The 10989-nt window shown below is 39.1% G+C and overlaps 2 protein-coding genes across 3 annotated transcripts; one reads left to right on the forward strand and one right to left on the reverse strand.

The window, feature by feature from the left end:
* The first annotated feature begins 72 nt into the window (after window positions 1-72).
* On the forward strand, window positions 73-6760 carry LOC123009366 (14-3-3 protein epsilon). The gene is made up of 4 exons (XM_044405606.1): window positions 73-237; window positions 4558-4868; window positions 5399-5738; window positions 5792-6760. Exons 1-4 carry the CDS (start codon window positions 174-176, stop codon window positions 5845-5847), a joined length of 771 nt encoding a protein of 256 aa, XP_044261541.1. The 5' UTR covers window positions 73-173; the 3' UTR covers window positions 5848-6760.
* Window positions 6715-10985, reverse strand: LOC123009357 (histone-lysine N-methyltransferase eggless-like). Of its 2 annotated transcripts, XM_044405595.1 has the most exons (10): window positions 10776-10985; window positions 9781-10721; window positions 9586-9732; window positions 9010-9537; window positions 8776-8960; window positions 8535-8726; window positions 7658-8488; window positions 7241-7610; window positions 7040-7191; window positions 6715-6989 (listed from the first exon to the last, which is right to left on the reverse strand). In XM_044405595.1, exons 2-10 carry the CDS (start codon window positions 10610-10612, stop codon window positions 6783-6785), a joined length of 3444 nt encoding a protein of 1147 aa, XP_044261530.1. In that variant the 5' UTR covers window positions 10613-10721; window positions 10776-10985; the 3' UTR covers window positions 6715-6782. The 2 variants fall into 2 exon arrangements, with proteins under 2 accessions (XP_044261530.1, XP_044261529.1); XM_044405594.1 differs by having other exon boundaries at window positions 9781-10985.
* Window positions 10986-10989: the final 4 nt, after the last annotated feature.

The raw sequence follows: 10989 nt of genomic DNA on the forward strand, positions 1-10989 counted from the left end.
TGTCAAACGTCAGTTTGGGTTTGAATTTGGCGCGCTTGTGACGTCAGTCGGAGACGCACGATTGCGCTCCGATCGGATTCGGCTTTTAGTGTGGCGGGCGCGGCCATATTGGCAGTACGTTGAGTGTCTGTGTTTTTTAGTGTTGTGAAATTTCTATCGATAATCATCGCAAAATGTCTGAAAGGGAGGATAACGTCTACAAGGCGAAATTGGCAGAACAGGCCGAACGTTACGATGGTGCGTATATTTCCCCCCGATTCGGCCTCCTCCCGGCCTAAACGGCCATTATCTCTGCGACGCTCCTCCATTTTATCCCGCGGGGGTGCATCCTGCAGCCCCGGCCAGCGGGCGGCCGCGGGGCTTCGCCCCCGTGTGCATTCCGCGCGAGTGACTCATCGATCGATACCCCCGGCCCCGCAGCCCCGGTTCCCTCCCCCGCGGAAAAATCCGCAAATGTCAGAATTTTCGCGACACCGGCCTACTGCCTATTGCGTAACTTCCGGTTTTGCACGTGCGGCATTTTTGGGAGCGTCACGTGACGGCAGCTCTGGGGTGGCGGGTGTCTGCCCCCGACCTTGTCCCATTTGCGGCGGAATTTTACGCTGCATTTTTAAAACGGGATTGATTTTTGAGGGCAGCCTGCACAAGGGTCGGGGGTGGCAGCGCGACGGTGGCGGCGAATGCCAATCGATAATCGCAGAGAAGAATTGGAACGATTTACCAAAATTACAAACAAAAGATGCACGACTGGGGGGCGGTTGACAAACAAAACAATGGCGAACAATTAGACCACTTGATTGTGCTAAAATCCGGCCAAATTCGAACAATTTAGGGTTTTTTGGTTTTGTTTTGGGAGTACTGAAGCCTAGGTAAACATTATTGAATAATTTGTTCGCTCACGAAACGACGGGACGATAAAAACGCGATACTTCTTGCCTAAATTTTTCACTACGTCAATTTTTAATTGAAACACTGAATTTTTTAAATTCTTCTTTCCAAAATCGCTCAAGTACAGTCAGAAGAAGTAAAATTGGACACTTTACAGCCACCTTGATTTTTAAAATTTAAATGGAACAAAATGACTCAATTTTTAATATTACAAAATAGAAAGTAAACAAAGTTAATCGTTATCACAAACAAACAAAAACTGTTGACAGTTGTATGTCGTCAAGGCCTTGAACTTAAATTATTGCAACGACGAAATCCGTTTTTTTTTTACTTTAATTTGGTAACAGCTAAATGTATCAAATGTCACATTTTAAAATATGAGAAGTAAATTGTAATTTTCGCTTAGGCACACCTGTTTTTATTTTTGTTAGAGAAATATTTACTTTGATTCTATTTTAATAAAACAATTATTGCGTTCTTAATTTATTTTATAAAGAAAACCGGAAGTATACGGGATATTTGATTGGTGATTCATGCAATACCATTTTTGTTGAAGTGGATAAATATCGAAAAAATGTGACAACTTGCCATATTTGGACAATTTTATTGCATTTGTTTGTACTTTGTTTTATAACAGGTGAGATCACTTTGGATTGAAACAATTTTATTTAACTTAATTTCTGGTCCTGGTATCTAAATCACCGATAAATGATAAGAGAATGTTAATAATAACGGATCGATTTTCTTATCAATGAAGGAAGTTGGAACCAAGTTGAACGTCCTGTTTAAATTTCAAGATTGTGTTATGCTCAATGAGTAATCAAATCACGTCATGTAAATTATGAGAAAGTACAAAACAAATTTTATTGAACGAATGTTGTGTTAATGAAAGCGATTAATTGTTGATTTATAAAGCAAGTGTGGCAATTATCGAAATTAAGAAACGACGAATAACAAAACGAGTTTCTTTTCAAAAACGCCATTTCTACAGTAAGATTTGACAGTTATAGCTAGTCAGCGTTTGACAGTTTTTGACATTCCGACCTGACATCGTCTGTTTTCCTTGAAAAAGTTTTAAATACAGGGTGAATCATTTATGATTGAGATCCTAACCGATTTTTATACGCAACCCATAATACATTCTCACAGATAAGTTGGCTTTTGTTGGGTTTGAAAAATTTTAATTAATAAATTTAAATCAAAGTGGTTATTGATAATGCCAGCCATTAAACTTGACAGTGTAATTCAACATAATAGACTCAAACATTGAAAAAACTAACATGTACTTGATATACAGGGTGTTGATTTATAATTTAATATTTCAAACAGGACAACAATTAACGCATAGTTTACTGAAGCCGGAATAATGTTTTATCTGCCCCGCCCATTCCGTTTTCTTAACAACCAATGAAATATGTCTCCAAGGCGGTCAAATTTAAACTGCAATTCTTTATAAATTTATTATTTTTACATTCTGACAGTTGTTCTAACGGTTTTATAAAATGTTTTCTGTAATTTGCCTCCTTTTTGATTCTCTAATAAACATATTAAAGAACGCGACATCATGTGCGATGTCTTCGGTAATAGTCAAAAGCCGACTCGATCAAATTTTGTCTTTTAAAATTTAGACATTACTAAACGTCAAAATGATCCCTAAATCGATTGAAGTAAAAAATTATGTTCAAAGAGGGCAAATTACAAATAATAGTAGCTACGCCACTCGTTTTTTAAACTTAAATTTGTGCTTCAAGACTGGTCTTATGAAACTTTTTTTTGAATATATCGAGAGATCAAGATAATTTGTTCGGCAAAATGGACTGGAATTAGTCGCCGACGTATAAGGTAAATCATAAATTTAATTATTAAAATAATCTTTTTTGATGATGCCATTTTACCTTTTGACTTGTGTCATTTTATTTGACATTTTACAGACATACGTTTTCGGATCCAGGAATGACTCGATTACAACTTATCTTGATCTCTCGATACTATTGGAAGGTATAATTATGAATTTAGAAGAAAGTGATGATGATAGTGATTTGGGCATTAATTTTGAAAATTTGGATTAAATTTTATTTTTGATTTGTACATTATAGATATTAAATGAGACTAAGGCGGTAGTGTAGTTCGGGGTTTCGCATGTCGCATTAGTGAAATCTTTTTGTGGTATGGGTTAGACAGAGATAGACTTGTGCGACGAAAGAGAACAAGTAACTCTTCGGCACTCTATCCTTGTCTGAGCCTTCCACCGTAACAAAAATAATGTTCGTGACAAGTCGGGTGTACGACGATTGTATTTTCCTAATTATTTGTTTATTTAAAATATAAACATACAGCTGCCAACGAATGTTCAATTAAAAAATATCCATTATGCTTTGGGCGGTGAGTGAGTTTTGTTAAAATGTTTTATAAATTCTGTAGAGTAAGACAAAATACCCTTTTTTTCCCGGATATTTCGATTTTTTATATTTTTTTCTATTCAAAATATTGGAACAAACGGACCGTGGGAATTATAGTTCGCGTTTTACCCGCCAAATCCCAAAATCTTAATCTATTTCGATAATAAATAAAAGATTGCAGAGTACATTTTAACACAAGTAAAGTACCGCCTTAACTGCGATTGGTTATTTTAGTGGATCGTTGTTTATATAGAGACATTTTTTTATTAGTATACATAGCCCTATGTATGTAGTTAAAAAAACCGGGTCAATTTCATAAGGTAGACGACCAACATTTCAAGCTTTTAGAGGGTACTAGATATTAAAATATTCAAAACTAAAGTTTTGTGTCAAGTTTGCCAACTTAACAGTCTTAAAACTTAAATCGCATCTTTAAAAAGTTAATACCATTTGTGATACAATGTACATCAAAGAAGAAAAAATTGAAATGTTTGTCTGGTCTCAAGTGAGAAATAGTTTAAGGAGGGTGAGGGCTAAGAACAGTCTGCATTGACACAAAATTTTAGTTTTAAATATTGTAGTATCTAGTACCCTCTAAAAGCTTGAAATGTTGTTCGCCTACACTATGAAATTGACCCGTTTTTTTAACTGTATACAGGGTTATTCACGGGAGGGTTATTTCTGAATTTTTTTTTGCCGCAACCAACAATACCAATCTCACAAACTACTAAATTAAATATGTTATTTCTTTAAAATTACAAATCAAAGTAAGTTGGATAAATTTGCCAGAAATGTCAGATTGACAGATAACCTATATTTAATCAAAATTCAACATATACATTAACAAGTTAAGTTAATATAAAAGGTGTTTGAAGTGTCTACCATCGACTTCTAAACATGCTCCTAGTCGGTTGGTAAACATAACAAAACATCTCGCATCGTTTGAGAGATAATTTTTTTACTATAATGTCACAGAGACAAGACTAATAACAGCTATCGTGGATTTAGTTATAATTATTTTCAAAATTTGAAATCAAGAAGTTGTTGCAATATGTATAATGGGTTGCGACAAAAACAAATTCAGAAATAACCCTCTCGTGACTAACCTTGTACATAGGGTTATGTATACTAATAAAAAAATGTCCCTGTATGTGACTCAGTCTGTATAAGTACCATGTACCTATGTAGGCAAATAACATCACACGAGGCGAAGCCGAGTGGCGCAAATTTTTTCCTGTTGTGACTATTGTTTTTTTTTTTTTTTTTTCAGAGATGGTCGACGCCATGAAGAAGGTGGCCAAGCTGGACCTGGAGTTGACCGTCGAAGAGCGCAATCTTCTGTCGGTGGCTTATAAGAACGTGATCGGTGCACGACGAGCGTCCTGGCGTATAATATCGTCAATTGAACAGAAAGAAGAAAGCAAAGGCACCGACGACAAATTGGAAATGATAAGACAGTACAGGTCACAGGTCGAGAAAGAATTGAGAGATATCTGTTCAGATATTTTGAGTGTATTGGATAAACATCTCATACCAGCGGCGTCTACCGGTGAATCGAAAGTCTTCTATTATAAAATGAAGGTAAATTTATTTGTGACAACCTATTGACGATGTGACAATATAATGGTGGGCTTGTTATTGGAATAATTTCCTTCAATTGAACGACCTTCTATGTATAATCGAGACAATTTTGTTATTTTATAACTTGTTAAATCGATTTTTTAAAATATTAATTAATAATTAGTAGCGAATGACGTTACTTTAATTGATTAGTTTTTATTGAAGAAAACTATAAACATAAATCTAGCGTTTAATGTTGCGAACTTTGCTTCATTGGCATATTTAATTTTTTCAATATTTGAATATAATAGGTGCATTTTTGAATCGTAAAATAAAAAAATGAATTGATCAATAAATCACCATTGGGCAGTGACAAGTTTCGTGCAATCTATCATATTGATTGATTTTGTGAGATTTGGAGTGGTTCATAGGTTACCTGAATAAAATATTGGATAACACTTCTATATTTCATAAGTTTGGTTGAAGTATGACATAATTTATGATAGTGTTATTTTTACGAACGAGTCATTGACATTGATCGATTTTTCTAGGGTGATTATCACCGATATCTGGCTGAATTCGCAACGGGCAACGATCGCAAAGATGCCGCCGAACATTCGTTGGTGGCTTACAAATCAGCGAGTGACATTGCAATGACGGAATTACCACCCACGCACCCGATTCGGCTCGGTCTGGCGCTAAACTTCTCCGTATTTTATTACGAGATTCTAAATAGTCCCGATCGGGCTTGTCGTTTGGCGAAGGCGGCTTTTGACGATGCCATCGCCGAATTGGATACGTTATCTGAAGAGAGCTACAAAGACAGCACACTGATTATGCAATTGTTGCGCGATAATTTGACGCTATGGACCAGTGATATGCAAGGAGATGGTTAGTATTTGAAACTTTTGTCAAAGTGAATGAATGATTTTTGTGAATTTTAGGCGAGGCGGAGCCCAAAGAACAGCTTCAAGACGTAGAGGACCAAGATGTGTCGTAACTGTTTTGCTGATCTCCAGCGACTACGAACTAACCAGTGCTGTGTAGTGCGGGCCAGGCCCAGACATTCGAACCGGAGGCGGTAACCGTCTCGATCCCAGTACATACTGTATTATTATAATTATCTTAGCCGTAACTCTATATTGTATCTGTTTGTCTCAAAATGTGTGAATGAGAGAGCCTCTCTACGAGCGATTGTTCTCTGATTTCTCTCCTTTCCTTCCTCCTGTTTTCCTTGGCCCTTGTCCCGGCGCACGCAATGTTAATCTTTTTCTATTAAACATCAAAAAATAAATAAACAAATTAAACGTACTCTCGGTCTAGCAGCTTGGCCTTTCCCTTTACTCCCCCCAATGAGTGTGGTGTGGTGGTGTGCATGAGACGAGTGGTCTTGTTTCTTTTTCCGCTTTATTTATATTGAGTTCGAACGAAAAACAAAAGGCAGCCTTCGGGGGAAATTCTAGTATTAGATGATTGATTTTTTGGCAATACAGCAGTATTTTTGTGGCGAGCAAAAACACGCATATTTCCGTACAAATGGCATTCCGCTGTTTTCGAGTACTTACAGTAGATTTTATGTGATGGTGATCTGCATGTCGAGCAATAAGTTTATTTCTACTTTATAAATTTATTTTTTTACATCACTGTTTTATCATCGGAAAACTGGTGAAATTTCAGTTTTTCACGGTACTTAATTATTGTCACCACTGCCAGTGAATCTCAACGGAGCGAAAATTACTAAGGGTTGGTGCAGGATTTTACCAGTTTTTTGTTTATTGATTTATGACAATTATTTGGCTGTTGTGATTTTTTAACTGCATTTTTAACGTGAGTATGAATGTAAAAAAAAAACAATGCTGTGTAGATTGATTTAAAGAAATTGATGTATTATTATAAAATTATTTAAAAACAGATTCAACTTTTTATTCTTATAACCTACAATAATCTTCCTTTACATTCCAAAGAACCGCAGTGGCAGTACAAGACTCGTCCTGGAACACTTCCTATATCGTAATTATAATTCCATGTTAATTCAGTCCCGGCTCTGATAAACTGTGAACAGAAGAAAGCAACCCAAGGGAACCTCAAGTCGTGAGTATCCACAAACACATTCTGTACGAAAACATTGGGTGAACACGAGTGCTGAAATGGAAACGTGAGTTATATAGGATTTTTTTTTACAACTACCGTACATTTAAAAATCGGCCAATATTTCCGGCATTTTTTGTATCCATAATGTAGGGTTCTTCCTCTCCAAAGAAACTTCGGACTGACACCTGACTAGGTTTATTATCGTCCAAATCGGACCCCGATTTTGGATTAAAGCTCAAAACTTCCTTCGGATCTAAAAACGGAAAAATAGAGACACATACTCGGCTTCGCCTCGCACTTACCATCCTCATCGTCTGAAATCGTAACGGTTTCGATTTCACTCATGACGTTCTCAATTTTTTCTTCTTTTTTAACAAATCTCTCCTCGATTTTCGGCTCCTCCTCCCTCCTCCTTCTCAACCTCATCGAATTCTCGAAATCCCCACTCACGAGTGGATAACTGGGAGTAAAATCATTATCTTGAGGATGCTTCTGCCAACGTCGCCGCCTCCCGTCCGGTTTCTTCTCTTCTTCTTCGTCGTCGGGAGTCACGGAACGGCTTCGGGGGCTCTCCGGTTCGTTGACATCACTCTCATAATCCTCTTTGTGTTTCTCGCAATTTTCGATGTAGTCCAACTCGGCGAAGTACTCATCACCGTAAGTGACTCCATCCTAGAAGAAAAATAACTCGTATGTTAACCGGCGATTGATCATATTACCTCATTGGCCATTTGTTCAGTATGTATGGTTCCCGCATAGATGCATATAAAAGTGCCCTGGGGGACATCGTTGACACACCTTATCCCCCAACCCCTATTATGCGTCCGAAAAACTTGCAATTTGATCGACATCGGATTTTGAACCACTCGATTCAGACAAGTCGAAGCGCATTTACACCTCGAGTTGCACTCGTAGATTCCGGTTAAAACTTGTTCGTGTAACCGACGATAAACATAACCGATCGTATTCGGATCGACGTTCTTTCCCATGTATTTGGCGCCCTCTAACGTCAATTGCCAACACGCGCATTTCATTTTATCGGAACAATCGTCAGTACAGTCGCATCCAATCAAAAACTCCGGATCTGTGTTCAAGGGAACATCCTCCATGGGAACACGTTTAGTCGCATAATTGCAAAAGTCGAGCATTTCATTATTAATTCCGTTAATCACCGGAATCGCAACTTGTTCCAGGCCTTTCGACAAATCTTTTGGATCTGGATTACATTCTACGCAAAATTCGGCCAAACACCGAACCATATGATTAAAATCGAACAAATCAACCGTCATTTCACTCTTAGTTATGCGTAAATAGTGATGTACTTCCTCCATATTGCGCAAAATTTGACTACACGGTGCTTTATACACAATTTCTTTTCTCCCTTTCACTTTTAACGTCATTCGGGCCCACCCGCACAACAGCGGTTTAGAAAGGGGGTTGTGCCCCCGTAACTTGCCGAGACTATGTCTAACGTAGTCTTTGCAAGCCGGGGAGCAAATATGGGCGCGGTAAAGGCGTTGCGTAATGACTTGGTCACGTGGTGTGAAATACTGCAATTTTATACGTGAAAAATAGTAAAGATGTGATGGGCCATACCATAATTTTGCTGGTCGGTTCGCTGGAGACGGGGTTGTTGACTTGGGGTAAGAAGGGGACGAAGCCCCCAGTGGAGGTGTTTTCGGGTCGAGCGGTGCTTTTCCGAGCCACGGCTCGGACGGTTCGGTTGTTTTCGGCGGGTTTCTCGAAGTCGGCGTTTTTCGTGTACTGGACGATAGTAGCCGATTCGCTCTAATTAACGAAAATGTTATTTTGGCCGAGGCAAAGCCGAGTTACTTACCGGACTTTGCTTCCTATTTGATGTCCGTCCACCTGTATGTCGTTTCGTCGCATTTTGTTCTTCTTTAAACATTGGACTTAATCTAGTGGACCCTCTGTAGATCCACTCCATGCGACCCAAGGATTCGAACAAGACCAAAACGAGTGAACAATCGACGCTCATAATCTTACACAAAACCCATTTTCCTGTCGAAGATAAATAAATTCATAAAATTCCCCCTGGACTTTTTATTACCATTGTACTCCACTCTGACGGTTTGTCCTGTGGACAACTTAACCATCGGTCTATCGGCACTCTCCAAGTACTTTTTAATAAACGACCTCGAATTCACATGCATGTCCTCCCACACATTCTTACTAGCTTCGAACACAACATGAACATTTGTATAATTCACGTATTGCGAATAGCCAATGTCGAAAAAGATCAAATATCGGTACTTGTTCTGCGCCACTGGGGGCTCAGCCACTATTCCGGGATAATAGGGTTCATGTCTCATCCTTCTCGGTTCTCCTGTAGGCCCTATCTCTTTGAAAACTGCGATAACCCTCGTCCCCGTTTCCAATCTGATCGTTGAATGTTTCATTGATGCGATACTTTTCCCATCAACTACTCGTTCTTTATGCTGTTTCAACTCTAACATTTTATACAGGGTGGTGGTGCACGGTTGGTCGTTGTAGACCGTTCCCGGGTATAGGACACGTTTGAGACGGGCTTTAATCCAACAACCGGAGGAATTTTCTCGCGAGATGTAGTAAATTTCATCTGAAAATTGATAAATTAGTTGGGGGTTGCTGGAGGAGGGAAACGGACCGATTCGCACGACGAGGGGCTCAGGGTTGCCGACAATGGGGACGTCGTCGGGCTTGGGGCTGTCGACGGGGCTGTCCACTTCGGCATACGAGACGAGTTTGGTGGCGGTGCGCTGGCTTTTGCGGGTGATGGAGGGCAAGACGGACTCTGAAACTGTGTTTTACGATGACTATTTTTTTTTTACAGGTGGCTCACCTGTGCGCACAATGGGCCCCCCTGATGTGTAGTGATCGTCAACGATCGAAATGACGCATTTTTCGACCGTTTCAGGTCTACACTCTTTGTATAAATTAAACTGAATGCTATCTAAGGAGTTTCTAGTGTCTTTAATCATGGCTTGTAACTCACTCAACTCGCCATTAATCCGGTTATTTTTCTCTTTGAGAAAATCAACCTCTTTTTCCGCATGAGAGACAACATTCAACTTTGCCATGGTCTCGCTTAAGACCCTCTCTAGATTCTCCTCGAAAAACTTCAAACTCTCGTCGTCTAGAGGGGACACTCGCGCCTCCTGGTCCTCCTCATCCGAATCATCGATCTCGACTGTGTCATTCCTAAAGGGGACCTCAACATTGCACAAGACATTCCCCGCTTGCAGCTCAGACGCCAGCATATCGTACTCCCTTATTGCGATTTCATAGCATTCAGTACACACTTCTTTGTTCCCCTTACCCGAATTTTTCACACGGTAGTAGCTGAGACACAAGTTGGGGGCCACTAGCAAGTCTTTGCCGCTCTTGCACGCGTAATTGATACATTTGCTGTTGACGGATTTTTCCACTAGGTCTATCACCTCGACGTCCTCTTCAGGCTTTTTTGGCTTTTTTGACGGAACAGGCTCTTCCTCATCGTCGTCTAGTACGACAACGTCGGGGTTTTTCGAGGGTTGGTCTTTAGGAGCGCTCTCCTCCGTTTTAGAGTCCAGGCTTGTGGGGCCCCCGATTATTTGCACTCCCGTCGATTCCCGGATGATTATCTGGGCGCTGGAGATTGTCTCATCGATGTCCATAGCGTCGTCCTCCTCCATTTTCACAACTTTGACTGGTGTTTGAATAAATAAGACGCTTAACCGGCAACCATAACCTCAAATTTTTCACAAACAAAATTCCGGTTTCTTATTTACTAGTTATACTAAACTAGGAAAGATGCATCATCAAAGACACTCAATGCCATTTTTCACTATTACTCACTTAATTTGAAGACAAAAACACCTTTTTATTGTTAAAATGTCAACAATCCACTTCTTTATTGATTTAAAAACGTTTCAACGGTTTCAACCAAATTTAAATAAACATGTACACTTTAATATCACAAAATTAGACTTAAATTAAGTCAAATTTCATTCAAAAATTAATTAATTATAACTTTTGATTCACATTAACATATTTTTCTCACCAACTGCGC

This window comes from Tribolium madens, unplaced genomic scaffold, assembly GCF_015345945.1.
Source record: "Tribolium madens isolate multiple individuals breed KSU strain unplaced genomic scaffold, Tmad_KSU_1.1 Scaffold_71;HRSCAF=194;Tcas5.2_LG6, whole genome shotgun sequence".
In the NCBI taxonomy this organism is placed as follows: domain Eukaryota; kingdom Metazoa; phylum Arthropoda; class Insecta; order Coleoptera; family Tenebrionidae; genus Tribolium; species Tribolium madens.

Coding starts and splice junctions, on each gene's coding strand:
- LOC123009366 (XM_044405606.1), top strand. CDS start 174: ATGTCTGAAAGGGAGGATAACGTCTACAAGGCGAAATTGGCAGAACAG. Junction 238..4,557: donor ACAGGCCGAACGTTACGATG/GTGCGTATATTT, acceptor TTTTTTTTTCAG/AGATGGTCGACGCCATGAAG. Junction 5,739..5,791: donor CAGTGATATGCAAGGAGATG/GTTAGTATTTGA, acceptor TGTGAATTTTAG/GCGAGGCGGAGCCCAAAGAA.
- LOC123009357 (XM_044405595.1), bottom strand. CDS start 10,612: ATGGAGGAGGACGACGCTATGGACATCGATGAGACAATCTCCAGCGCC. Junction 8,961..9,009: donor CGTCAGAGTGGAGTACAATG/GTAATAAAAAGT, acceptor TATCTTCGACAG/GAAAATGGGTTTTGTGTAAG. Junction 8,489..8,534: donor AACCGACCAGCAAAATTATG/GTATGGCCCATC, acceptor ATAAAATTGCAG/TATTTCACACCACGTGACCA.